Genomic DNA, 27,894 nt, shown 5'->3' on the forward strand with positions numbered 1-27,894 from the left:
AAACCACCGGGTCCTGGAGGTGCCAAGCCGGAATCCGACGGTCATCCGACTTCTCTCATCGGACAGTGGCGATCCCCGCAAAGATAAGAAGACCAAGTGGGGGCCCACCTGATATCGAATCTGGAGAACTGATCTCATCTGGAATTCCCCTCCTTTGATACTTTTTGCAAGACTTCATTTTAGTAATAGATTTAAGTCCTTGCGGAATTCCCCAACTCGCTATAAAACCCAAGATGCGCACCTGAAGTCGCCCTAGAAAGCCTACCTCTAAATATCGCCACAACGTCCACATTTCCACCATGGCGCCGGGAATCCTAGAGACAGACTCCATGGCCGTGGCTGAGAAGCCGACCAGCCTGTCTGCATTGACTGAAGACTGGGATGACACTATTCGGTTCTATCTTAACGGCACTAAGGTTGCGATAGACACGATCAACCCGGAAGTGACTTTACTGGAATACCTGCGGGGTATTGGGTTGACAGGTACAAAGCTTGGATGTGCCGAGGGAGGCTGTGGTGCTTGCACTGTGGTGGGTTTCAATCAACTATATCGGGTTATGCACCTAGTGCTAACCAGAGGTGTTATACGGTCAATAGGTCGTCTCCCATATCAATCCTACAACGAAGAAAATCTACCATGCCTCCGTGAATGCCTGTATTGCTCCACTCGTTAGCATTGACGGTAAACACGTTATCACAGTCGAAGGGATTGGGAATGTGAAGAATCCCCATGCTATCCAGCAGCGGATTGCGGTCGGTAATGGAAGTCAATGTGGTTTCTGTACTCCTGGAATAGTCATGGTACGCCTATGTGGTCCTTGCGCTTGATTCGGTTGTATTTTTTTTTTTTTTTTGGAAGGGATGTGAAGTTAACCGATAGCCTCAAGTCTCTTTATGCCCTACTACGAAACAACCCGTCTCCCTCGGAACACGATGTTGAAGAAGCGTTCGATGGAAACCTTTGCCGATGCACGGGTTATCGACCTATTATAGATGCTGCTCAGAGCTTCAACTCAGCCAACAACTGTGGAAAGGCTTCTGCCAATGGTGGGTCGGGCTGCTGCATGGAGAAAAAGGGCTCCGGTGGCTGCTGTAAAGGGTCTTCCACCAACAATGACGAGAACGAGACAGTCGATTACAAGTTTCCTGCGCCGGACTTCAAGCCGTACAGTCCAGACACAGAGCTGATCTTCCCTGCCGCTCTGCGGAAACACGAATACCGACCCCTAGCATATGGCAACAAGAAGAAGAAATGGTACCGACCAGTGACCGTCGAGCAACTGTTGCAGATTAAGAACGTCCACCCAGACGCTAAAGTAATTGGTGGAAGTACGGAGACGCAAATTGAGGTTAAGTTCAAGGCAATGCGATACGCGGCTTCCGTCTACCTGGGAGATATTCCCGAATTGCGACAATTTACCTTGCACGACGATTGTTTGGAGATCGGCGCAAACGTGTCTTTAACAGACCTCGAACACATCTGTGACCAAGCGGTAGAGAAATACGGCGAAGCCAGAGGCCAACCTTTCAAAGCGATTAAGAAACAGTTGCTTTATTTCGCTGGGCGACAGATCCGAAATGTCGCTTCCCCGGCGGGTAACTTGGCCACTGCATCACCAATCTCTGATCTCAACCCGGTTTTGGTAGCCACCGACACTATCCTCGTGGCCAAGTCTCTCGAAGGCGAGACTGAAATTCCAATGACCGAATTCTTCCAGGGATACAGAAAGACTGCCCTTGCTCCCAACGCAATCATCGCTAGCTTGCGCATCCCAGCTGCTAAGGCGCAGGGAGAGCACATGCGAGCCTACAAACAGGCCAAGCGGAAAGATGATGATATTGCAATTGTCAACTCCGCGTTACGGGTGACTCTTTCTGAGACCAATGATGTGGTCAGCGCCAATCTTGTGTTTGGTGGCATGGCAGCTATGACCGTCTCAGCGAAGAATGCTGAAGCATTTTTGGTTGGCAAGAAGTTCACGAACCCCGCAACTCTAGAGGGCGTCATGAGCGCACTGGAGCAGGATTTCAACCTGCCGTTTGGAGTTCCTGGTGGTATGGCCAGTTACCGGAAGTCTTTGGCTTTGGGATTCTTCTACAGATTCTACTACGATGTACTTTCAGGACTCGAGGTCAAGGCTTCGGATTTGGATCCAGACGTTATCGCTGAGATTGAGAGAGAAATTTCCACTGGAGCAAAAGATCTTGAGACCTCTGTCGCCTATCAGCAGAAGATTCTTGGACGAGCCACTCCGCACGTTGCGGCGTTGAAACAGACCACAGGAGAGGCTCAATACACGGATGATATTCCTGTTCAACAGAATGAGTTATTCGCCTGCATGCTTTTGTCTACCAAACCTCATGCCAAGATCATCAGCGTTGACCCGTCCGCTGCATTGGACATCCCAGGTGTTGCGGACTATGTGGACCATACGGATCTTCCTAACCCTCAGGCAAACTGGTGGGGGCAACCCAAGTCTGATGAGCTTTTCTTTGCCGTCGATGAAGTTACCACAGCTGGTCAACCAATTGGTGTGATCCTGGCAACTTCCGCTAAAATCGCCGAGGAAGGTATGAGGGCTGTCAAGGTCGAATATGAGGACCTCCCGAGTATCCTTACGATGGAAGAGGCCATCGAGGCGGAGTCTTACTTTGAGCACTATCGCTTCATCAAGAATGGTGATACCGAGGAAGCTTTCAAAAAAGCTGACCACGTATTTACTGGAGTTTCGCGAATGGGTGGCCAAGAGCACTTCTACCTGGAAACCCAAGCCTGTGTGGCAATTCCCAAGCCGGAGGATGATGAAATGGAGATTTGGAGTGGTACCCAGAATCCTACTGAAACGTGAGTAGCGATCTATTCGACTGTGTCTCATCAAACTTTTTTTTAAACTAACCGTTTACAGACAAGCCTACGTCGCTCAGGTGACAGGAGTATCTGCGAATAAAGTTGTATCGCGCGTGAAGCGACTTGGTGGTGGTTTTGGCGGCAAGGAGTCGCGGTCTGTTCAGCTGGCTGGTATTTGTGCCGTTGCGGCTGCAAAAATGAAACGACCCGTGCGATGTATGCTCAACCGTGATGAAGATATATTGACCTCCGGTCAACGTCACCCTTTCCTCTGTCGATGGAAGGTTGGTGTGACCAAACAAGGAAAACTTCTTGCACTTGATGCAGATGTATTCGCCAATGGAGGTCACACACAAGATCTATCCGGTGCTGTCGTGGAGCGAAGCTTGTCACACATTGATGGCGTGTATAAGATACCCAATGTCAATGTGCGCGGCCGGGTTTGCAAAACCAACACCGTTTCAAACACAGCTTTCCGTGGCTTTGGCGGTCCGCAAGGCCTGTTCTTTGCTGAGTGTTATATATCAGAGATTGCAGATCATCTGGATATTCCGGCCGAAGAGATCCGGGCCATCAATATGTACAAGCCAGATGATACGACGCATTTCAACCAACCTCTCAAAGATTGGTATGTGCCGTTGATGTACAAGCAAGTGATGGAAGAGAGCTCTTACAATGAGCGTCGGAAGGCTGTTGAGGAATACAACGCGCAGCACAAGTGGTCCAAACGTGGAATGGCGATTGTGCCAACCAAGTTCGGTATCTCTTTTACGGCTCTCTTCTTGAACCAAGCGGGAGCTTTGGTTCACATATATCACGATGGCAGTGTCCTCGTAGCACACGGTGGTGTTGAAATGGGACAAGGCCTCCACACAAAGATGACTATGATTGCCGCCGAAGCATTGCAAGTGCCGCAGGCGAGCGTCTTCATATCTGAAACTGCAACTAATACAGTGGCAAATACCTCCGCAACCGCTGCTTCAGCAAGCTCCGATCTCAACGGTTATGCCATATTCAATGCATGTGAGCAAATCAACGAACGCCTACGTCCCTTCCGCGAGAAGATGCCCAATGCCACCATGAAAGAACTTGCCCACGCAGCTTACTTCAACCGCGTCAACCTCTCCGCACAAGGATACTACCGTACCCCCGATATCGGCTACGTATGGGGTGAGAACAGCGGCCAGATGTTCTTCTACTTCACACAAGGAGTTACTGCAGCCGAAGTCCAAATCGACACACTGACGGGGGATTGGACACCTCTACGCGCCGACATAAAGATGGATGTGGGTCGCAGTATCAACCCCTCAGTGGACTACGGCCAGATCGAAGGCGCCTTTGTACAAGGACAAGGTCTCTTCACCACGGAAGAGAGTCTCTGGCACCGTGCCTCTGGTCAGATATTCACCAAAGGCCCGGGCAACTATAAGATCCCTGGCTTCCGTGATATCCCGCAGATTTTCAATGTGAGTTTGCTGAAGGACGTGGAGTGGGAAAACTTGCGCACCATTCAACGCTCTCGTGGTGTCGGCGAGCCGCCCTTGTTTATGGGTAGTGCGGTCTTCTTTGCTATTCGTGACGCCTTGAAGGCTGCACGTAAGCAGTGGAACGTGAATGGTGTGCTCTCTTTGGAGTCTCCTGCTACCCCTGAGCGTATTCGGATTAGCTGTGCTGATCCGATTATTGAACGGGTGAGAGTGCAGCCCAAGGAGGGGGAGAAAAGCTTCTTTGTTGCTATATAGTGGCTGTGAATTTATGGTCGATGATTTGTATGAGTGTATACCATATCTTGGAGTTTTGTTTAGTATAGTCAGACAATTAGATTGAAATATTTTTTATTATGTTTACGCCAATCTGGTAAGAGGCGTTACATGAAGTGTATTGTAATCTTAGGATGGCATTCAACACGGCATGGGAAATTATGATTTTGAAATCAAGTGGCATTCTTGATTCTAAACTAGAAATGCTATCTTTTTGGGAATTATTATGATAGAACACTGGCCTCATATAGAAACAAATGGCCAAGGAGTACAATGGAATGCTGGAGATGGCACAAAAAGAGAGTCAGGACAGAGCACAGTTCTCTTGAGAAAAGTGAGGGTAGAAAAAAATGATGAAGATAGGAGTATGTTCTTATCATCGCTTCATATCATATTCAACGTAGCTACTTCCCCTCAGATCAGGACCCGAGTCCACCTGCAATGCATTTTCATAATTCCTTTGACCTGCAAAACCAAGCTTCTCATCACCATATGACGGCTCACTCCGCACAGGCACGGATGGTGCCGCCGCCGTATACTGAGGGACAATGTGTCCATCTTCAGACATATTCCTCGGAATACCAGTGAGTGGAACTTCAGTAAAACCATTCGGATCTTTGGGTTGTGGTCCACCATTGGGCACAGGGTCCAGGATATGACCCTGCCCCCCCTCGCCGCGGTGTTTGTCGCGGCTCCAGAAAAGCATCATGACACGAGTGATACCGATCAAGGCGATGAACACCCAGAGCAGGAGAATGACAGTGGCAATAATGGCTTCGATACGCACCGCTGCTTCCAATTTGTTGATCACACTGATGACAACTTCGGTAATTTTGTTGGCTGTTTGGTCGCCAGTATCGGCGAGGAAACTGTCGGATGGATTGGAGGTGTCATTAATGCTTGAGGCGGCACCAGCGGAGAATGTGTCATTCGGAAGAGTAGGAAGGGAGATATGTGCGTGCTCAGCGACCCAGTTCAGACCCTTTTGGAGTGCCTCTGCTTTGAGGCCGATGAGGCACTCGTATAGCTCGTAGACAGGTTCTTGTAGAATGGTACCTTTGAAGGTCTCGTTTAGTACGCTGGATGTGTTGTAGATGAAGAAGTTCAGAGTCCCGTTTATGGCGTGCGTGCTGGTATTGACCCAGCCGAAAACATTGTGGTTTAGGTCGGTGTCGAGATTAATGATGGCCTTGTTGGCGTCGGTAGCCCAATCTGTCGAGGCAGTTTCCAGTGCGTCAACGACCTTGTCTGCGAATTCGCCCACTTCAGCACTCAGTGCAGGAACAGTTTGTTTTACTGAGTGCAGCAGAAGGTATTGACACAGGCAGGAGAATAGTGCTGCCAATGCAAGGGCCAGTACGAAAAGAGCAGGGAGGGATGTTGCGTAGGCAATGGCCCATCGAACGAGGATCTGTCGGCGACTGTTACTGAAGTGACTTGCTGCCTTGATACCTGCAGCGGCGGTATATGGCCGTGAGACAATGTAGACAACATCCATTGGATCATGAGCTTCCTTGCGAACTAGCTGGGAGCGCTCTTTCATTGAGCGCCATCGGCGGATTTCCTGCCACGCGATTGGAATACATACCAATATGGCAGCAATGATAAGGACAGCAATGAATATTTTGCGTGCCTTTAGTGTTAGCTCGGTGACACCGTTAAAGAAATCATTGATTCCTTTGTTGTCGTTGCAGAAGGTTAACTGTGTCTTGACAGGGACCGGGAGAGCGGATCGATCAAAGCTGTAAGTGCCCAAAGTGCCGTTGACCAAATCCCTGACTTCTTTGAAGGGCGTTTCGAAGAGGGTCTTTGTGTAATTTTGGATCTCTTTGAAGTTGGGGAGGACGAGGCTGTCCAATTTTTCGACCGTGCGGTTAACCGACGACGGAAGAGACAAATTCTCCAGAGTACTGATTGTACTGTTGAGGTTGATTGGACTAGGATCGTCCGAGAACACGCTAGCCACTTTGTTGATTGTCTCGAGGAATGAGTTCAGTTCGTCTTTGTATTTGTCGACGGTGCTCTCAATGTCGCCACTGATTGCCTTGAGGGTTTTGTTGATCCACTCAGTAGCTTCCTTGATCAATTCGATCCCGGCTCCTACTGTGCCACGGACGGCCATTGTAATAAGACAGGCGTAGGTGGAGTACATCATGTTAATGACAAACCAAAGGATCTCCCCAACGCCCGTGATAGTCATCAACAACACTGACTTCAGGGCAGAAACGGCCTCATCAACCGAGGAAGCCACAAGTTCGTTGGTACCCTTGGATAGATAGTGGGGCATTGAAGCCATGGCGCTACCCATAGATTCCACTGACGTACATGCAGAGAGAGCCTCACGCTTGGCGGATGCCATGTTGGACTGCAAGTCGCCAACTGCAATCAATACTCGGAAGAGAACAAGCAGTAAAAGTATGGTCCATCGATTGATCCATACTTGTGAAAGTCGAGCTCGTAGACCGAGATAGGGAGTGAGGCCATCTGGATGTAGGGGAATTATCCGCCCCGTGCTTGAATCATGAGCTCCATAAGGCGGGAGTAGTGGAAAGACCGATCGCCCAGATCGGGTGAATACCATTGTAGCGATTCTTTTGCTCGAAAGCGATGGTTGTCGAATGTTCCAGGTGTGATCTCGTCCAGCGAAGACCAGGAATGCTTGGAGGCGTAATTAAATCAAGGAAAAATATGCAGAGCCTGCAGCAAGGTGGAGAGTTCTTAAAAAGAGGATAAAGAGAGCAAAAGAAAAGTCCGGACTAGCGGAGGGACATGGTTGTGTATGATTTCTTATAGATGTTGAATGAATGGGGGGATCAATAGATGAATAGACCGGGACAGAGGACAATAGAATCAAAATAAAACAAGGGACAATGAATCTTCAAATACACTAGCCTACAAACGTCACCTAAAAATTGTCAGACATCCTGGGCGGCAGCAGACATATCAATAGCCCAATATTGCTCATAAAGAAGCAGTTTGATGGACCTTGGCAACCCCGTATAGTCGAGACAGCCCCAATCAGAGTGAACCATAACCATCTCGAAACAAAGAAAATATAAAAATAAAGCCTGAAGACAAGGAGCCTGTGTAATGGGTTGTTTCATGAAGCATCAGAGCATCTAACTGGCTACTGTATGTGTCAAAAGCGCCGAAGTGGACAATCAGCCAAATATAGCCACCATGGGCGCTTAGCCGCCCACCACTGAGAGCCAATAGCCGGACAGAGAGGGCTGGTTGATCTAACATCATGCTTGTGCAGATTTTTGGTTCCGTGTCATGCGCATAGACTACAGCAATGTTGTTTGACATCTGGGGGTTAGTCTTTGTTTTTGGCTGTTGCCGCTTAACTCGAGTGTTCCAGTCTGTGAATCGATTCACCGAAGATCGCACTCGAGTGCAGAGCAAAATTTCCACGAACGCAACTTTGAGTAATAGAAAGATGACTTATCAAATTGAAATATATTCCATCATAATCATAGGTTATTTAGTAAGTCCGCTAAAGGGTGGAGTGCGTGAAAAAAGTACTTGATGCTTATTCGAGACGTGGTGGCCAGCGCCGAATGAGGAGTATCACGTGAAATGCACGGGATCAGTGCGAAACGTGACCACACGTGACCAAGTCGCACCCTAACAATTTGCAACTACATGTCTTGAATTATACGACAAGAAGACGATCAGTTTCCCAATTAACTCCGTGTGTTGTGCTAATTCATGGAACTCTACGGGACTATGACTACTCCAATGGACTTTTTGTAGTATCTCTTTTAGGTAAATTACTTCAGGTGTGTTTTTCTGGAACTTCTACGTAAAGAAGATTGATATAAAGCAACAATTTCCTTCAATATGAGACCATACTCCTGAGTCTAGAGCTAAGTAATATTAAAACTAGCTGAAGAAAAGGCCTGTTGGAAATGCCACTCCTGTTGACGCGGCTTTCTTCAGGTCTCCATATCAGTTCTGTCGCTTGATCTTTGATGTAGTTTGGCGGCGAGCAGAAGTGTTGAGCAGAGACCGGTCCTGCCGTAGCTCTACAGATGCCAAGTATTGGTAACTCGGATGTTGTGGAAGAAATATGAGGCCGACATCATGGTAGGTTTTAGGTATTTGCGTTGGAGTGAGAAGTAGGTCGTATGTATCATCGTCTTCGTATTTCTAATTGTATGCCATGGCGTTTGCTGAATACGGATACTCCGTCTCATGTATTGATTCTCTGAGTATGGAATTCAAGGGAAGCTTCCGTCCCAGAGAAACCCCCAAGGTTAAACTTGAGACTCTTTGTCAAGTAAGCGGGACTGTAACCACAACTTGACGATAACCATAAACCCACAGTCCCGACAGATCTCATCAAACCTCATTCATACCTCAATCCTTCTCAGCAATAAGGTAGCTGAAAAAGAGAAATGTAAGTATCTTCATTCCTGTCACATTCTCCCGGCCAGTCGCAACTTCCGATCGAAGACTCTGTGGAGGTAGCACGTGCACAGTCTGTTTGTCTCCTCCATTGTTGTCGAACTTCGATGCTTATTGATGCTTATCGATGCTTATCGGCTCTTGTCCTTTCTTATTGTCGTCCTTTGTCTCCATCTCGTTCTCTTCCCAGTTTCCTTTCTTTCAAACATCTCCCCGCACACTCAATAGCTTTGGCTCGTACATCTCACTTTTCATCTCTTTGACTGACCAAAGCCATTGTCCAAAGAGCAAAAGCATGTTTCACCACATGGTGCATGTCATAGACGCATGATCCAAGCTTTGAAACCTCACACAGTAAGTTGTGACACAACTTCACGCGTTGGGTCATCCCAGATGTCCATGGACCTTGGCTGATGGATGAATCAAGACAGCAGCCACAAGTGTAAGACACTTGCCCCGGTTTTAAGTGTCCCAAGGACAAGTCAATTGGGCGAAGTCGTGTCTGCTATCGTTCTGTTGACTGATGCATAGCCGGGGCAGTACCCAAAACCTCCTGCGTAAGATCAAATCTCACAGCTTCCAGTATCCCAAGGACTTCTTGATAAGTCATTTGCCTTGAAGCGGTATCACTTCTCGTTCTGTTGACTAGCACGTATTCGGAGCAGTGCACACAACCTGTTGCATAAGACCAAAGCTAACAGCTTGTCACTATATTGAAGGCCGGTTGTGGTAAGTCGTTTCTTGTGAAGAGAGATGACCCATCGTGCATTTGACTGATGTATCCTGCAGCGAAATATCTTCTTTGAATACCTCAAGAGCAATCTTAGGCCAAAGAGAGCCCTGTGCTGACCGAGGAGTACATGGTAAACTCTTCATACATCCATTGATGAGCTTCAACTGACACATCAAAAGCTCAGTGTGCAGTAAGAAGCTGCTGTAGGCTTTTGCCTAATATCAAGTGAGTCTTCTTGGGAACCATTGTATCGGATATCCATTAACCTCAGCTAATGAATAGTCAGCTTGGTTCCCATACTCGACAGAGAACATCTAATACCTCTTTCTTATTTCCACTTGGTATGTATTCCAAATCCGAAGAAAAGCATAACTCGATAGAGAGTTACTAACAGACGATATGAATCCAACAGTTCACCACCGTCATCATCCAAAATGCCTACCATCTTGAGCAAGTTCGCCGATGGCAAGATTCTCCCGCATGATCCCCAACCTGCCTCTGAACAGGGACCCGACGCAAAGTCGGAAGTACACACCCGGCTGCCCAGCTCTGATGAGCCTCCGATAAGCCACGCTGAGATGAAACAGGTTAAGACACCCGAAGATGAGCTCAAAGCTCAGCTATGCCTTGAAAAGGCCGAGTACTCCGCCACAAATCAGTATACAACTCGCGAAACGCGAGCGCCAGAACTGCTTAACCCTGCCTTGACCAGTCCTGAGATGGCGTTGCCCGAGTCAAGCCAATCCGCAGAGGAACAGCCCAACATGACTCAGTCTAAGTCAGATGATTGGAATGATAAAAAGGCCGGGCTCACTCTGGGAAATGGCCAGTTGAGGCTGAAGATTGAGAACTGGAAGACCCCTGGCCCAACATTTGCCGTTGAGAATAATCCCAAGGGCAACCCCAAGTGCAACCTTCATGGGGTTGTTGAAGGCCCCAAGTTGGTATACATTGACTTCACGATTCCCACCAATCACCCAGGTGGCATGTTGGGGGTCATGCAATCGATTGAAGCACTCTTCATGTTCCCAAAGAAGATTGCCATGAGAAACGTCGAGACAGGTTCTGCAGCGGCTGATCGAGAGTCGAATGACCCAAAGAGAGAGAGCCATTACATCGACTGGACAACCCAATGGGACACATGCGGTTGTCGAGTAAACTGGATGAAGGCGAAAGAAAGATCGCCAATCATCAAGTTCAAATTCGTCAGTGGACGGAATGCGAAACGCGAGGAGCAGATGATAGTCACTGTTGATGAGCGTGATGCGTTTTACCAGATGATCTCTAAGAAAGACCCTGTCAGTATACAAGCTTCGCCATCATTTTTGGAATTTAGCTAACATATCATAGAACACTTACGGCCAATACATGGCACTTCCGGTCCGGATTTGGCTGCGCATTCAATGGATGATTGCAGAGACTGGCGACGTTGGCGACAGCAAACTGTTTGGAAAGTTGATTGCCGATCAAATTCCCCTTTTTTCAAGGAATAATAAAGGGGGAATGGCATCAAAGAACATGCCAGACAGTGTCCAAGAATCTTCTAGAGTTGAAGGAAGTTCTCAGGACGAAAAGTCAGATGCGTCAGTCATGCCAAGCACACAGCAGTCAGTGTTAGGGCAAGAACATACGATGGAGACAACGGGAAGTCAAGAGTTGACCGAGGAAGAGTTGCTTCATGAAGAGTTGGCCGAGAAAGTGTTGACCCAGGAAGATCATGAGTCTACCCTGAAAGGGTTGACCAAGAGGGTTTCAACGCTCACTATTGATACCCAGAAGAGCAACAAAAGGTCAAAGGGCAAGGGCAAGGGTAAGGGCAAGCGCACGCCTGGTTCGTCTGGGTCCAACTCAGGAAAGAAGGACGCAGACCATGTCACCGATCGCATCACAGACTACGTTACAGAACGTGATGACCAACGTGATCACAACCAGCGTGGTGACTTACTTTCGGGAGTGCATGACATCGCTCGACAGGATGTCCTGACTGAGCAGCAACTTGCGGCAGTTGCTGGCCAACAAACAGTCGATGCACCCCGATCCCCTATTACCCCCATCACCCCCATCACCCCCAATGACTTGACTGCCCCGTTTTCTTCATCATTCGAGACAGCCCGAACCCACCTCTCCCCCCACACTCCCCTCCCTTCATCCTCACTTTCATCTTTCTTCACACCTATGAGCACCTCATGGAAGAAAGAGGATGAGGGGGAAGGGGGAGTGCAAGCGGAAAAAAATGAGCCAGCAGAGGCTTCAGATGAGCCGTGCTTTACTCCGCGGGCGGATGAGGTTGGGCTTCGGTGCCCTGTCTCGGACAACAGGAATGAGGTGTGGTTTTCAGGTAATCTACTTACCCTTGATGTCATTATTGATGCACCTGCTAACTATTATTTAGACCCTGAAGAGTACCTTGGCGGCCACGAGGTGCAGGAGCCAGTCGTGCGTCGACGTCAGTCCTTTGATGTGGCCAGTCTAGGTATGGAATCACATTTTACTTATGTTCTGCTTTGAATATAGCTGACAAAAGAACCATAGGGCTCTTTAGGGACCAGGAAACCATATCCTCGTCTCCAACGGCCGACCCTCGATCGCCCTCCCGTACCTCTTCCGCCTCATCCACCACAGACTCGGCTGGATTTGGGACAGATGATCCCAGTTCAGATGGCGCCGCTCAGTCAGGTGACCAAAGTCCAGCTGAGTCTAGCCCGTGTGGTAGGAAGAGTGTATACAAACAGAGGAGGCATAACAAACGGAGGCGCAGGCAGTCGACGAAGCGTCAGCAAGAGCGCAGCGCGGACGTCGAGCGCACCGTTTCTAGTGCTTCCTCTCAGGGTGATATAGTGGAAGGTCGTTCTCCGTCTCCACCCGAGTCGTTTGAGGATGATGAACCGACTCCCACAGCCAAGCAGTTCGGCAACATCGGGGCCCCACCCCCTGAAGTACAGATGGACTTTCCCAGACTCGGCATTGTCTGCGAGGAGAAAGACTGCCAAGTCCTCTGTACTTTGGGGGATGGGGTCTCCGTTGTTTGCCCTAAGTGCGGACCGTTTTCCTTGGTCCGCTACTGCAGAAAGAACCACCTGTGGGAGGATGCCAAGAGGCACTGGCTGAATTGCACGATGCAGCCAGTCCTGGAGCAACACTTGGCCGGTTTGATTTCGTACGACGATCTCGTGGGTCCACCAATGCTTCCCAGCCTTCACCAGTGGGACAGCCCTGAACGCCATCGTCAGGCGCTGTGGTTCAGCTCCGCCCGCGACCAAGGTGATTACTTTGTGTTTGCGGAGCTGGACACCCCGGTGAATGCTGCGGACGCTCCAGCCAGTCACACAGGGCGTGGATGTTCACCTCGAATCGCACACATTGTGCGATTCGAGGACGCCGAAGAGAAGGACCGGTTCCGCCGGTGCCTAGCAATTTGTCTCTTCAGTAAGTTTTATATCACTTTCACTTTCCTTACACTTCCAGCTTCATTTCACTTTCAGTTCCCTTGCATTTTGATATCTTATAACCCTCACAATTGCCTACCTTTTAGACCATACGTTAACTCTTCTTTTCTTCCAGCGGCGGTTGAACATCCAGCCCTCGTGGACTATCTTTACCGGCTTGTCCGGGACTGGATGCGGGCTCACAACATGTGGGCCAGTGACAAGGACATGGACAGCATGCTGCGCTGCCAGATGGGACTCGAGATGGGTGGCACCATCGATAAGAGCCGTCTTGGCTTGCGGCATGCTTGTGAGACGGAGTGGGTCGGTGCTGACCGGCGCCACTGCGAGGATCTGACCTGCGCGAGCGAGCGTCGCCCCACGTTGCTCGGTAACCATCGTATGGGGTTGGGCTTCCGGAGAGTGTGCGAAGCCCTCGAATCCAACTATTGGATTCTGAGGGCGCACCGAGCCACCCATCCTTCGGTGAGCGACGTGGTGGCTCGCACGTGCGGGGCAGGTTTCTCGGAGGTCCTTTCAATGGACCGGCGGTTATTCTACCGTGGTGTCGGTTGGGACGGGGCGGGAACGGGCCCCATGGAGTTGGAGATGCCGTGGTCAGGGTAGGGAGCCGTCCCCTCCCTAGCCCTAATTCTTTGTACCGGGGTCCTGGACCTGGGGTGGCTGGTTTGGAGAGAGATATGATCAGCGCGAATTCGGTGGATGCCCCAGGTCCAGGATGCCCATTTATGTATTACGCTTTCGGTGGTGGCGGCGGTTTGGAGGGGGAGTTGATCACCCCCTCCTTTGTTTAGAGAAACAAAGACCGTCGCGTGGTTATGCGCTTGTCCTAATGTGCGTGTTTCATTGTTCGTAGGTGCTGTAAGTTAGGTAGGAGTAGCTGTACATGAGTATACTAGTAGATTAATCATGTAAGGGAATATGGATATAAGGAGAATTGGTTTTGCTGGCACGTATCTTGCATCTTTATATCCAATTTTCCATTGGAATCGTAACACTTCTATGCATATCTAGTCACTTCTCACACATCAAAGCCCTGTATGTCTTTGTTTACTGGGTGATATACTTCTTCAGGCCCCTCAAGCGCTCCTTGGCAGTCTCAAGAACATCATCATTCTTACACACCGCAAAGCGGAGATAATCCTCAGCAATGTGGGTGTTGGCATCGGTATAGAATTCAGTGGGAGGGATAGCAGCCACGCCAACCTCATGGATGAGGAACCAGCAGAGCTTGAAATCACGAGGACGGCTAGCAACATGGGGTGGGAAGGGATAGTCAGCCGGGAGCTTTACAGATGCCATGTTGACAAGTACAAAGTATCCACCCTCAGGATCAGAGTACTGTAGAGATTGAAGTCAGCAAAATTAATATATGGCAAAGTATACTTGATAGATGGGGGCATAGTAATCGCATACCGGGATACCAAGCTCATCAAAGACCTCGCAGAACCGCTCAATTTTACCCTTCATGTCTGTGCGGCTCTCGTCCCAGAAGCCCTCTTTCTCTGCCTGCTCGAAAGCAACAGCAGCGGCTTCCTGGAGAGGAGACACACTGCTGTAACAGATACGGGTGTGCGCACCGGCCACGTACTTGATCAGGTGTTCAGGGCCGATGAGGTACCCAACACGCCAACCAGTGGCGTAGAACGCCTTGCCGGCGGAACCCACGGTCAAAGTGCGCTCGTACAGCTCTGGGGACAGAGTAGCGATTCTAGTGTAGGGAACGTAGAAGAGGCGGTCGTAGACCTCATCAGACAAGATGATAAGGTTGTACTTGATACATAGTTCACCAATGCGCTCGAGCTCCTCGCGCGAGAAGACCTTGCCGACGGGGTTGTGCCTAATATGCTGTTAGTTGAGACTTCATTTGTCTAATCAAGGCTCCTTACGGTGAGTTCAAGACCTGCTACAGTTAGCTTGAATATCCATGAAAACCTTGGGGTTGTATGCTTACAATCATCTTTGTCTTAGAGTTCATGGCACCCTCGAGCTCCTCAAAGTTAATAGTCCACTCCGATGCAGGAGAGGTCTTGGTGGCACCATCCTTGGGCGGGTGGAGAGGAACATAGCGGATAGTACCGCCGGGCATCTCAATGTTGCTAATATATCTATTCCGCGCGAGTTAGTATCGCCTGAATCCTCTCACAATATCGGGGCTCCTTACTGGTCAAAGAAGGGCTCGAAGATAATGACCTCATCACCATCCTCGATGAAGCCCATGAAGGCACTGAGCATGCCTTTTTTGTTTGTCACCTGTCAGCGCCAAATATCCATTTGTGCGTAAATCATACTGATATCCCACCTTCATTTGCGCCAGTTGTGATCGAGACCTCGGTCTCGGGGTTTATCTTCTTGCCAAAGAAGGGCGAGTAAGCATCTGCGATAGCCTGTCTGAGGCGGGGGCGACCCTATATTGTATGAGTACTTGTGTAACCATGCGCAGATTCATTGGCGTCCTCTACCTTTGTCGGAGAGTATTGGTTGCATTCCACTCGGTCGAGCGCATCCTTTGCAGCATCAAGAGCAAACTTGGGAGGGTTATAACCACTGCACAGAAAATTTGCTCGTCAATACCTATCTCTTGAAGTAATTTGGGGTCGAGATAGGTGACTCACAAGAACCCTTGGCCCATGTTCACGATCGGCTGAACTGGCGAAGCTGCGGCCGCTTCGTTGACGATTGACCTTGAATCCCAATTAGTATATGATTCCCAACTTGTTTCCCGGAACTGCATACCAGACATCCTGGCGCTGTCCTGCCACCCGCTTGGCGGGGCGAAATGGATCGGGTCGCGAAGCTGTAGCTGACATCGCTCTTGCGCTGTAACTAGGTCGGGGTAATTTCGAAGGGGAGAATAGGTTTCTAGACCTGCAATTCTGTGATTGAGCAAGTATATGGCGATAAGAGCGGGAAAACATGAGTATCGAAGAAAGTAAGAAGAGGAAGGTCACTATGTGGAGGAGTTAGATTTCCCCACCATGGCGTGCTCCGCATTCGGCTTTGACGGCTCTAGGGACTTGGACCAGCTTGTTTATTGATTTTGCTCGGGTCATTCGGAGACTATATAGTACTTACAAGTACTTATATCTATATATATAAATATTATTTGTGCATTTAGGTAGTGGATCCTGTTGTTTGCTCATTTTCAGGCATCAAGGCTTGCTACTTACTAATTAACGCGTTGAACGCGTCGCACCCACGGGTGGACGTTATCATTTCTTCGTTTACCTCACCTTGAAGTTTTTGAGTAACCTAGTGAATGACCAGATCATTCTCCGGTCATCATGGTTTCCTGCCCAATATGCGAACAATCTGTCTCCCAGTTGAAGATTAACGACCACATCGACTCGGGCTGCCAGAGCTTCATCGAAGAATCGTCGTCCTCTCCAGGGGAACTGGTATCCTCCCAGAAGGGACCAGTCCCTAGCATGTTCCAACCCCCATCCGCGCGCAAAGCTGCTGCCCAATCGAATATTTCGAAGGAGTCCCCGTCTCGTCCCACCACGACTCCACGCGCTCTCAACGGCAAGCGATCATTTCTCGAGGAAGACGAATCTATGAGGGAGCGAGATGGGCCAATGCAACAAAAGGGTGACTCCAAAGAGCTACAAGCAAAACGTCCGAAGATCAACGCCTTCCACAAAGCAGCACCTCTAGCGGAGCGTATGCGACCTAAAACACTGGAGGAAGTATGCGGCCAAGAACTTGTCGGACCAAACGGCGTCCTGCGCGGACTCATCGAACAAGACAGAGTACCGAGTATGATACTGTGGGGCAGCGCAGGGACAGGGAAAACAACAATCGCTCGGGTCATTTCGTCACTGGTGGGCAGCAGATTCGTGGAAATCAACAGCACCAGCAGCGGCGTGGCAGAGTGCAAGAAGATATTTGCCGAAGCTCGCAGTGAGCTAGGGCTCACTGGGAGAAAAACAATTATATTCTGTGACGAGATCCACCGATTCTCCAAGTCACAACAGGATGTTTTCTTGGGCCCGGTGGAGAGCGGCCAGGTCACACTCATCGGTGCCACAACCGAGAACCCGTCGTTCAAGGTCCAAAATGCACTGCTCTCACGATGCCGGACATTTACTCTTGCGAAGCTCACCGATGAGGATATCATTTCGATCCTTCATCGTGCCCTCCGGGTTGAAGGCCCAAGTTATTCGCCCTCCGAACTGGTGGACGAAGAGCTGGTTCAGTATCTCGCTAGATTCTCCGATGGAGATGCTCGCACTTCGCTGAATTTGTTGGAGTTAGCCATGGATCTGTCAAAAAGGCCTGGGATGGACAAAGATGATCTAAAACGATCTCTGACCAAGACGCTCGTGTATGACCGTGCTGGAGATCAGCATTATGACACGATCTCTGCCTTTCACAAGTCCATTCGAGGAAGTGATCCAGATGCAGCGCTCTACTACCTTGCTCGCATGATTCAGTCGGGTGAAGACCCGCTGTATATCTCTCGACGGCTGATCGTTGTCGCTTCCGAAGACATTGGCCTGGCTGACAACACCATGCTGTCACTTGCTATATCGACACATTCAGCCGTTGAGAAGATTGGACTCCCAGAAGCACGAATCAATTTGGCACACGCTACCGTGGCGATGGCGCTGTCAAAAAAGAGTACTCGCGCGTACCGTGGCTTGAATAACGTTAATGCCGCCTTGAACGAGCCAGGAATTGCGGGCTTGCCCATTCCTGTTCATTTGAGGAATGCGCCAACGAAGCTCATGAAGGAGCTGGGCTATGGTGCAGAGTACAAGTACAACCCAAACTATGTCGACGGCAAGGTCCAGCAGGATTACCTACCAGAGCAACTCCTCGGTCGTACCTTCCTGGAGGACTTGGATCTGGGTACGCGGAAAGACCGTGATTTGTACAGTACTTGATGTCAAAGAAGTCGATTGTCTTCACTGTCTGATCTCTTCTTTACTTCCTATACCCTACCCATTGATGGAAATATGACATGGCGGCATTCATACTTCTACCGCCCCTGAACCACGGGAACTCCACGCACTAGGTGAACCTTATACCTAACCATGCGCTTTACCGGATTAGGAATCGGCCTCATGGGCCTGGTCGTGCCTGCTTCGCCTCAAGTGACTCCGTTATGCCTTGCTATGATGTCGAAGCTTCAGCTAAGCTTCAGCCTTGTTATAGACGGTGCTACTAGTCCGTTTTAGGCAACTTTCGAGGTGCCCAGGTGTATCTACTACTTCCATCTTTACTTTGCACCACCCATTCTTCTCGTTCTCTACCTTCGCAAAGGATCGACAACTTGTTCAAGCACAGAGAGTCAGTCTGTTATTAGGCTCCGACCTATGCACATCCTTTCGCTCTCGCTCCTTGCTTGAACATCTTTCCAAATCTCGATCATTCCCATTCCTCTCGTTTATCCTCGAAACCATGATAGCGCAAGCTGCTGCTACACGACATCAACCGTCTCCATTCTCTACTTATCCGAACCACGGGCGTAAATGTGCACCGCATGCTCCGCGTACACCGGTCTCCATCTATCCTGTGAGCTCTATCCATATCTCATCTTGCCCTCCTACATCCCTGTGGTTTTCGTTTTAGGCTTGCACGTCTCGTGAATTCTTGACACTGACTATTCAGTCTCCCATGTCTTCACTCGCATCAACTATGCCTTACTTTTCTGATCCTAATATCGAACATGCCATGCCACAGAGGTGGCAATCATTGTCGACGACAGCCATAGCACATGAAGCCCAGCCCATAGATCCAGACATACTGCAAATGGTCAACGAGCTCAACAATGATCCGATAGGCAGCCAGCTTCAGCAGCTTGGCAGTCTACCTCAGGAGCTCGGTGTTATTAGCGGGCCAGTTCGTTTTCATTCGATTATGACACCTTCCACATTTGAAGATCAACTACAAAACGATCAACTACAAATGTCCTTATCTCCCAGAAGCTTGAAATCTCAACCCTCGACGTGGCCTTCCAGCACCAATGATTCTTGGTCATCCGTCTCGCCTGAAGATGACCGCGGTGAAACCCAGCTATATGCTGGGCCAGTACATCCTTCTCCGTATCTCAAAGAGCTTTATCCCGATGGATTTATCTTCTGGGACCCGGCGGACCCTGCGAAGTCTGACAAAATCCACGAAAAAATCCTCCTTACCCAGGCCGAACTTGAGCAACAGAGAGAAGACACCGCTGCACTTAAGAGAGCTGGTGGCTCATGTATGGTGTGCTATCGGGCCAAGAAGAAGTGTGGAATAACTACACCATGTCCTCCATGCTCTTCTAAGGGTAATCGAATCTGCTTTCGAAGTTGGGGAGATTTGTGCCTGATTGGCCCGCCTACGGGGAACTCTCTTACTATCCTTAGTTTTCCATCCCAAGAGGCGAAAGATAATTTACAACGTATGAGTGAGGAGGTCTTCAATCGCATGAATGCATTCAAAGCGGTTGTCAATATCCGCGAAACATATGGCGGAAACTGCACTGCATGGCATTGGACAGTAACGGGGTCCAGTATCACACTATCGAGTAAAGCAGAGTGTCCTGTCGATGATTTTCTTACTGGGGTTACTAGTGCCCTCCCCCTCGTGGATCTGGTCAAATTTGGAGATCTATACAAACACAGCGAACTCGTCTGGACTGCACTCGGAATGGCGAAGCTGTTTATGGCCATCCAAGGCCTGGCGGACGCTCGAATTCGTACGTCCTGGTTTGAAACTACCCCGGGGCGCCTCGTCTTATTTTATATTTTGATTCTCTCTTTTCGAAAGCTCGCACAAATGTCCCAGGACTTTTGCCCTGGTTTATACATTGCTCTGTGTGGAAAGGCCAAGCAGAACAACAAAAACCGGTCACGGAAAGAAAATGAGGTCGATCCCGCTTGGATCGCGGCGGCATTATATTACCGAGTTGTGTGCGGCTTGCAAGATCTTCAAAAGAACGCAGCCGTTGCGAGAATATTTGGCCCCTTTATCTGTTATCTGACTGGCGTTCGCGAAAAACTCGAAGATATCCTGCGCCATGTGTCTCCCAAACACGGGGCTACAGGCAAATCATCCTGTAGAGCGATTCTTGGGGATGTAGTTCCCAGCTTCCCGTCATCTCCAGACGTGGATATGGCTTTCTGGCTCGCAGACTCCGAGGAAATGTCGTCTTCTGTTTTTCGCCGGCAAGACAGTCCCTTTTCGCCGCCAGCCTGCAAAATGCACGCGTTCTTGGCTGATCATTTCCCTCGGCCTGGACATATGGTGAATCATGTTGAGCCGCACGATGGGGTCTTGCAATCATCGGCGACTTCTCACAATACGATGATTACTGAAGAACATAATCCCGTTGATGACTTGCCCTTTATTGATCAAATTGAACCCTTTGACTCGAATGGTCTGTTGATGTTCAGCAACGAGTATGACAATCCATTCGACCCGATGGCTGCGACCTTGGTTGATACGATGCCACTCGATACTCCAATGCCACTCTATGGCAATTTCCGACAATCCCTGTACAATTGTTGAAGGCTTCCACATCAACATTCGCTCACCACTCTTAATTTTTGTTACAAGTTATCCATGGGAGGAACATACGACACTCGTTTGAAGAAAATGTTAGCTGCTGGACAGGAAGCGAAGTTTTTTTATGGATTGGGACAGATGTCTAATAGCTTGTGATTAGCACCAGGTAGTGCTGTGTCTAGAAGTTCGCTCACTCGCTCTTCCTTCTAGCACAATATAATAAAATCGAATCCTAAATTATCGAAAAGTAACAAAAAGTAATAATTTGGTTGATGTCTATATCTGCAACAAAACCAAAACAGCGAGGCGTTGTCATTCCGCCCGCGTCTGGCGCGTATCCAGAATCCTCCCACCGCCAAACACCTCCGTCTCTCCACGCATTCTCATGGGCTACGAGCCCCTCTCCAATCAATGCTGAAGAACTCTTAATCCAGCCATCTAATTAAACCTGAACACGCCATTCACCATGGCCTCTGGCCAACCCTTCGCGTCGCGCTCTTACGCCGGCACGAAACTCCCAGAACGCTCGGTAAACCCGAACGCAATGCCCTTCAGCGCCTCATCATTCTCACGGCATCGCGGTCTGGGAAACGCCAACCAAGGTGACTTCAACGGGCCCGATGCCCAAAAGCAGATGCAACAGTCTGCGCCCGCGCCCGCAACAAACGCGCAGTCCCATGGTCCAGCGCAGGACGCGAATCCGTTGAACAGGCTGACGGAAGAGCAGAGGGAAGAGATTAACGAAGCTGTAAGGGATACCCCAATCCATCTATGACATTACAATTCTCCCCAATTACTGTACCCTCCTGAAACCCCACCTCTCCCCCTCTCTCATTTCCCTCCACGAGTGCAAAGGAAACGAAAAACACAACCCATCCAAAATCCACCAGCTAACCAACCCCCTCCAAAAGTTCACCCTTTTCGACCTAGACCGCGACCGCCACCTGGACTACCACGAACTCCGCGTCGCCTTCCGCGCGCTGGGCTTCACCCTCGGCAAGCAAGAACTAATCTCACTTCTAACAACCTACGGCGTTCCCCGTCCACAAGTGCAACAACAACAACAAGCCGCCGGTAACCAACACGGCCCGGGTCAACCGCTCACCTCAAACAAAGGGCCTGTCTCGAACCCGCAGCACCCGTCCAACCTGCTCATGCCGCTCTCTTCATTCCAGGCTGTCACGGCGCTGAAGATTCTCGAGCGGGACCCGCGCGACGAGATCCTGCGTGCGTTCGAGTTGTTCGATGAGGGTTCTAAGGGGTTCATTGATCTTGAGGATTTGAGACGTGTTGCGAGGGAATTGGGGGAGACCGGGCTTGAGGAGGAGGAGCTTAGGGCTATGATTGAGGAGTTTGATCTTGAGGGTGTTGGTGGTGTTACGAGGGAGGCTTTTGTTGGGATTTGTTGGCAATGAGTTGCTAAATAAGCAGGTGGGATTATTGGTCACCGTTGCCTGGGACTTGGATAGGTTTGATTCTCTCTAGGAGACTAGGACTTGACTGAGGGTTGATTATTTGTTGTGCATGGGGGTTTTTCCCTCGGTGTTGGGATTTGAGTACTTTTCTTGTGTCTCTTGTCGTTTTACTTATGCTTGTTTTGGGAGTAAGTGCCTGTTTTGTGTTTACTTTGGGTTAAAATCACACTTCAAATGGATATTCATTCCTCTATACGATATCTACATCTACGCGCTGAGCATACTTGCAAGATGGAGATGCGGTATCATTCATAGCCTAAAGGGCTTCGACGTATCTACTCACGAAAAAAAAATGCATACAAAATTCAATAAGACAGTAGCCACAAGAAAGAAAGCCCAAACCCCCAGATCGCGGATGATAGCATACTATGAGGACCGATAAAACATGTAATCATCCACGATGACGCCGATACCCAAATCCCACCGCAAATCCCAGAGGCACGGATGCAAACATGACCAGGTCCAATGGAACCCATAAACTAGAATAAAACCAGAAGCAAAGGGGGGTAATCATGAGTATCGTGGCGGGGGGCCAGGGGGAGGAGGCACATTCTGGTATCCGGCATAGGGAGGCATATTCTGATATCCGGCATTGCGGTATCCATGCCACTGGTCCATAGGCTGGCGAGAACTGGGCTGGGGCCCGTTGTAGCGGCGATATGTACCCGGGGGAATAGCCTTGCGGGCCTTCCGTAGCTGTGCACTGCGCTTGCAGCGACTATAGATACAGAAGAAGATAGCGAGTAGGATGAATGTGCCGACGCCGACACAGACACCGATAACCAGCTTCTCGTGCTGACGGATCCAGCCCAGGGCCGAGGAGCCCTTACATTGACCTGCGCTGCAGCGACCACCCGACTCACAGGGTGTACCGTCGAGGTAGTTCTGGTTCATACTAATACACTCCTGGACACCGATTGAGTGTTGGAGTGATGGTGCACCGCAGACAAGACTGCAGGAGGGACTATTTGTGTTTTCGCAGGCCCAGGTGTCATTGGTGTTCAGCAGGGAGCCTATCACCGTGCGACACTGGTAGTCGCGACTTGTGCATTGGCCGCTGGCGCAGCTGAGTTTCTGGTTCTTGTCGCCGCAGCTGGAACCGTCGTCTTTGTATTTGTTGTCGGGACAGGAGCTCGACGTTCCGCTGCAGGTCTCGGCGATGTCGCATTCGCCGGTGCTGGCGCGACAGACGGTGTCGGCGGAGGCGAACTGGCATTTGCTGCAGCAGCTGTCGTTCGAGTCGTCGCAGACGGCACTGTCTTTGAATTTGCAGGTCTTGGAATCGCAGCAGGAGTTGTCGCTGCAGCTTTCTTCGTCGCCACAGTCGCATTCCTCGTCGCCTTCGACGATGCCGTTGCCGCATTGACTGCCGCTGATTGTCACGACGCCGCGGTTGTCCGATAGACAAGAGGACTTGATGCTGTTTTTGCCAATCGCAGAGCAGATGTTGCCGATGGTACACTCCGAAAACTTGGTCATCGAGTTCTTGGCATATGGGTTCATGATGTATTCCGCGTCGGCATTGCAGGTCGACGAACTCAGTGGGCAGCATTGAGATGAGACATCCAACTTATTGGTACAGCCGTCTTGGTCGCAGTCGTGCACTGCTCCAAAGGTGTGACCAGTCTCGTGGGCAAATACCTGCCAGGAGGAACCGGAATTGCGAACTACGACGTTCGCCCCGGTCACAGAGTTCTCTCCGGAGCTAACCAGGTCGGAGGAGCATAGACGACCCATCCATGAAACTCCAACCTCACTACCTGTTGGACAGTTTGTCATCAGGGTCCAGTAGGCATTGTCATCGGAATGAGATGCGCGCCACTTGGAGAATTCATTCAGACGCCAGGTGACATTTCCGCCATTGCAATCCACGTTCCATGGGGTAGCAGTGGAGCCCGAGCTGGCGCAGCCTGTCTCGGAGATTGTGAGATTGCGCAAACCAATGGACACATTGAAAGATTCTTCATAGAGACTTGAAGCCGTGTTTACGACGTTGATGACCCAGTCCCTGGCGGCTTTTTCGGGGGTGGAGTTGGTAGCCATGAACGATTCGGTGAATTCACAATCCGTTGCAATTCCGATCAAAGCGACCTTCTTCGTTTTAGGACATCCGCTGGTATCACCGATGGTCGTTTTCAGATTCACACCGCCAGTGTTGCCCGAGACACCGCCAACATCAGACGAGGACTGTCGCTTGCCCAGTCCGAACATCGAGTTCAACGAGGCAACACCCCACTGACCATCTGTTTCGTCCATGTCATATCCGAAAATCGAATTGGACAGATCAGCATTGTATCCAAGTTGATCGGCACCGCAGCCTTCGGATACGGGAAGCGACCGCTTGAGCTCGGAGTGCGTATAGTGGAACATATCGGAGTCACGGTAGATAATCATCGATTCCCCATCTCTGGGTTCGACGTCGGCATCGACCGGGCGCTTCTTATCGAGGTAGGTCGACTGCAATTCAATATGGTGCTTGTCATTGTTGACACTAAAAGCACCTTCAAAGAGAGGCTCTAGGCCATCCCTTTTAACGGTGATTCTGGCCCAGCCCACGGGCGTCCATCTCCCCTTTCCGGATCCTACCAGGGCGCGACCTTGGAAGACTTTGTGTTCGTGTCGTTTGATGGGTTCGGCATGTTTTATGGTGCCATCGGCGCCGACGTATTGCACGTAAGCGTCCTCGGCCAAGATATCATGATTGGGCTCGAGTTCTAACTTTATGCGCTTGTCGTCTTGGTGTAAAGCAAAGGTGATATCAAAATGTGACAGGTGGTCTATTTGATGTGAAGGAGTACGAATAATGGCATTGTCGACGGGCGTCACCCGTCGAATGGCTTCTGAGGCTTGTGATCGTGCTGGAGATTGTCAGCGGCTAGGCAACGGGGCTAGGCAACGGGGCTAGGCAACGGGGCTAGGCAACTGTGGCTGGGCAACGCTGACTGCAAGTTGATATTTACCTTGTGTTTGTTGAAAGAGCGATGAAAATGCACCGATTAAGGGCAGGATAGTAGAAAACCTCATGGCAAGATCCGAATCTCAGGGTCCTTTCCCCGGTCTATTGGACTAGAGTTTCCAGGGCCCTGAGTGGTAAGGGAAATGTCAGGGTCCACCTAGGGTTTAGGGGAGTTCAAGTAGAGTGGGATATTGAAAAATGTAATATAAAAATATAAAAAAATAAAAAAAGAGGGAATCAACGAAGGACTAGAAACACAAGACAATCCAAAGTGAAAGGGAAAAGGGAAAGAGGGATCAGATAATCCGGGCTCAGCCGTACAGGGCTTCAATGCCAAGGGCTTAGGAATCCCCAAACCAGAGGGCTTGGCAAAAAAGTGGACTGAAACACTTCAGTTCAACGGCATTTTAATATACTCCGTATAGGATGACATTGGTTTACTCTAGATTCTTTAGTGGAGAGACACACCTATTTTTGTTGCAACGTCCAATTATATTGCCTATTAAATGCTTGGCATACGATAGCATCCATGGGTGATACACCGGTTATATATCCAATGTTCAAATTGTACAACATACAACATACACATGGAAATAAGTTGATCGCCAGGGTCTTTTTCCTTTTATTCATCGACCCTGTACATCGAACACGTAAGTGGCTCAGGACCAAGGCGCTTCCAACCACTAACCTATCAAAGACCTCCCATGCTTGGCATTTAAGGCTGCCGAATAATATTATCCGTGTCTATTTCTCGGAATGATATATCTGATGTGCCAACTGGGCAAAATATGGAATTGACACCCCACATGTAGGACAGTCCATACTTCCCAATGGTTCATCGTCATCCCAGCCATCGTCCGACTGGGACTGTATCTCAGGGGAACCTCCGGACAACGGCACATCAGATGATGCCTCGGGTTCCTGCACAGTCCAATCTTTGAGTACAGTCTCCTGCTGTCGGAACATCTTCCCGATATCTCGTCCACTGTTTTGTTTCTGATCCCCCGCGGTCTCTACCATATTGGTAACTGCAACGTTCAACAAACCGAGGTTCCACCCAGATTTTTCAGGATGTAATTTGCGGAACATGGAGAAAAAACTTTCCCGGACCAGCCGCTCAGCCAATGCATCGATATTCTCATCCAAGTTGAAAATAAAGGGTGGGAGTGGCGCTGAGCGAGAGATGCGATGGTAACTGTGTGTACGCCCGGTACCCAAGTCTGGCGGAAGTCTTGGCCGGGTCGATAACCGCAGAGTGCGAGGATGAGCACGCCATCTCCCTTGAGGAGCAGTATCATCACTCATATCAAGTAGGTCGGTTCTTACGCGGCGGATTAGACTTCGCGACAACACTACTAGCTCTTGTCGTACACGCTCGAGCGTATCTAACCGCCCATAAGAATCCTCGATGCTGATCTGAGTGGGCACGTCGCGACCCTCCAGCACCTCGGAATTATCTATACCATGGAGAATACTCCACATGCGCACCCCGATCCCTTTCGCTGAGCCTGGCCCGCCGAGGATTCTGTCCAGTAAAGGTGGGCCCATGCCAGGGGACTGTCGGACATCCTTGACCGTGACCTTCTCGTCGACGCTCTCTTGTCCTGTGATATGGGATTTTAGTTTCTGGGCAATGCGAGCACCAATTCCAGGAATCTTCCGAATCTCATGACCATCCAAGAACTTGGACACGTTGCTAGTATTCTCTTCTGTTGCCGTATATGGCGGCAGAAGAGTCGTTTGGCCGTTGGGCTTGTGAACATTCCCGACCAACTTTGCCAGCAGTTTGGAGGTTGAGATCCCGCCCGTAGCCGTGAAACCTATTTGATGTTCCAGCTTACTCCGTATATGACCTTGTAGATGGGAGGCAACGAGCAACCTCATTTCTAACGAAGACGGATCAGCCGGAGCGACGAAGGCTTCCTCCATTGCAGGGAAGGTCGATCCCTGAAAGCGAGTGGCGTCATAAGAAAATCCAACGGTCGGGTCCTTCCGATCAAGATGGAAATACGAATTTGGCAAGTCGTTTTGATTCAACACGCCAATGTTGTAGTCAATCATTTCCGTGACGTCGAGAAAGAGCTCGTCAAAGCCTAGCTTTTCGACCCGGCCGCCCCAGACAACGGAGCGAGCCAACAGATATAGCTCCTTGGAGGCATTTCGAAACTTGGTCAAGTCTTCACCCAGAACTATTACCACATCGGGGCAGATGCGTTTGGCGTCTTTGATGAGCTGCAACTTGTGCAGACCTCGCCGTCGGGCTTCGTAGTTACAGGTCACCACAATCTGCTTTTGCTGGACTGCCAAGGGACGTGACCTCAGTTCAGGTTGCTCAACCTCGAAAACAGAGGCATAAAAACAGTCATAATCCTGAATACGGTTAGTCAAAGGATGGCACCTAAGAGTGGGGAGAGTCACCAAGTGGAGGACGATACGACTGTCGTTCCGCACTAGTGGAGTCATGAGCCTTGGGCTGATTCAGCTGTGACCATGCGACCTCCAAGGTTGATTTTCTGGTGCCTGGCAAAGACCCAAAGCTGAAAACAGCTGAAAACAGAAACCCAAGGCAACTTCGAAAGGAACCCATGTTTGTGGCTGGTGAGTGTGGCGTCAGTGGCTTAGTGTTATTGGCCGTGATGCCTTGTTGCCTGCGTGGAATATGCGTGGAATAACTTAACTAGTCAACTAGTTAGTTATATTCTTTCAATATCAGCCAGCTACAGACAGCTACAGGCCATTTCAAAGCTGATTGGTTCTCAAACAATTATATCT

General features: G+C 49.8%; 8 protein-coding genes across 8 annotated transcripts; 5 read left to right on the forward strand and 3 right to left on the reverse strand.

Moving 5' to 3' along the window:
• Nucleotides 1-299: 299 nt before the first annotated feature.
• Nucleotides 300-4,590, forward strand: N7537_007937 (putative xanthine dehydrogenase HxA; the record flags this gene model as incomplete). Its single annotated transcript, XM_056898992.1, has 4 exons — nucleotides 300-530; nucleotides 598-801; nucleotides 888-2,845; nucleotides 2,907-4,590. 4 exons carry the CDS (start codon nucleotides 300-302, stop codon nucleotides 4,588-4,590), a joined length of 4,077 nt encoding a protein of 1,358 aa, XP_056751068.1.
• A 394-nt stretch (nucleotides 4,591-4,984) lies between these two features.
• prm1 (pheromone-regulated protein PRM1) lies at nucleotides 4,985-6,967 on the reverse strand (the record flags this gene model as incomplete). Its single annotated transcript, XM_056898993.1, has 1 exon — nucleotides 4,985-6,967. One exon carries the CDS (start codon nucleotides 6,965-6,967, stop codon nucleotides 4,985-4,987), a length of 1,983 nt encoding a protein of 660 aa, XP_056751069.1.
• Nucleotides 6,968-10,185: 3,218 nt separating this feature from the next.
• On the forward strand, nucleotides 10,186-13,803 carry N7537_007939 (uncharacterized protein; the record flags this gene model as incomplete). Its single annotated transcript, XM_056898994.1, has 5 exons — nucleotides 10,186-11,049; nucleotides 11,102-12,089; nucleotides 12,144-12,224; nucleotides 12,284-13,177; nucleotides 13,313-13,803. 5 exons carry the CDS (start codon nucleotides 10,186-10,188, stop codon nucleotides 13,801-13,803), a joined length of 3,318 nt encoding a protein of 1,105 aa, XP_056751070.1.
• A 444-nt stretch (nucleotides 13,804-14,247) lies between these two features.
• N7537_007940 (kynurenine--oxoglutarate transaminase) lies at nucleotides 14,248-16,007 on the reverse strand (the record flags this gene model as incomplete). Its single annotated transcript, XM_056898995.1, has 9 exons — nucleotides 14,248-14,538; nucleotides 14,614-15,037; nucleotides 15,087-15,100; nucleotides 15,152-15,305; nucleotides 15,362-15,434; nucleotides 15,500-15,605; nucleotides 15,660-15,744; nucleotides 15,813-15,881; nucleotides 15,934-16,007. 9 exons carry the CDS (start codon nucleotides 16,005-16,007, stop codon nucleotides 14,248-14,250), a joined length of 1,290 nt encoding a protein of 429 aa, XP_056751071.1.
• Nucleotides 16,008-16,481: 474 nt separating this feature from the next.
• N7537_007941 (ssDNA-dependent ATPase MGS1) lies at nucleotides 16,482-18,086 on the forward strand (the record flags this gene model as incomplete). Its single annotated transcript, XM_056898996.1, has 1 exon — nucleotides 16,482-18,086. The coding sequence occupies one exon, from the start codon at nucleotides 16,482-16,484 to the stop codon at nucleotides 18,084-18,086; it is 1,605 nt and encodes a 534-aa protein (XP_056751072.1).
• Nucleotides 18,087-18,840: 754 nt separating this feature from the next.
• N7537_007942 (uncharacterized protein) lies at nucleotides 18,841-20,694 on the forward strand (the record flags this gene model as incomplete). The annotated part of the gene is made up of 1 exon (XM_056898997.1): nucleotides 18,841-20,694. One exon carries the CDS (start codon nucleotides 18,841-18,843, stop codon nucleotides 20,692-20,694), a length of 1,854 nt encoding a protein of 617 aa, XP_056751073.1.
• A 463-nt stretch (nucleotides 20,695-21,157) lies between these two features.
• cdc31 (putative cell division control protein Cdc31) lies at nucleotides 21,158-22,106 on the forward strand (the record flags this gene model as incomplete). Its single annotated transcript, XM_056898998.1, has 2 exons — nucleotides 21,158-21,439; nucleotides 21,603-22,106. The coding sequence occupies 2 exons, from the start codon at nucleotides 21,158-21,160 to the stop codon at nucleotides 22,104-22,106; spliced, it is 786 nt and encodes a 261-aa protein (XP_056751074.1).
• A 570-nt stretch (nucleotides 22,107-22,676) lies between these two features.
• admB (uncharacterized protein) lies at nucleotides 22,677-27,585 on the reverse strand (the record flags this gene model as incomplete). The annotated part of the gene is made up of 2 exons (XM_056898999.1): nucleotides 22,677-25,024; nucleotides 25,947-27,585. The coding sequence occupies 2 exons, from the start codon at nucleotides 27,583-27,585 to the stop codon at nucleotides 22,677-22,679; spliced, it is 3,987 nt and encodes a 1,328-aa protein (XP_056751075.1).
• Nucleotides 27,586-27,894: the final 309 nt, after the last annotated feature.

This window comes from Penicillium hordei (genome assembly GCF_028827395.1).
Source record: "Penicillium hordei strain IBT 12815 chromosome Unknown utg000004l_segment0_segment0, whole genome shotgun sequence".
Taxonomy (NCBI): domain Eukaryota; kingdom Fungi; phylum Ascomycota; class Eurotiomycetes; order Eurotiales; family Aspergillaceae; genus Penicillium; species Penicillium hordei.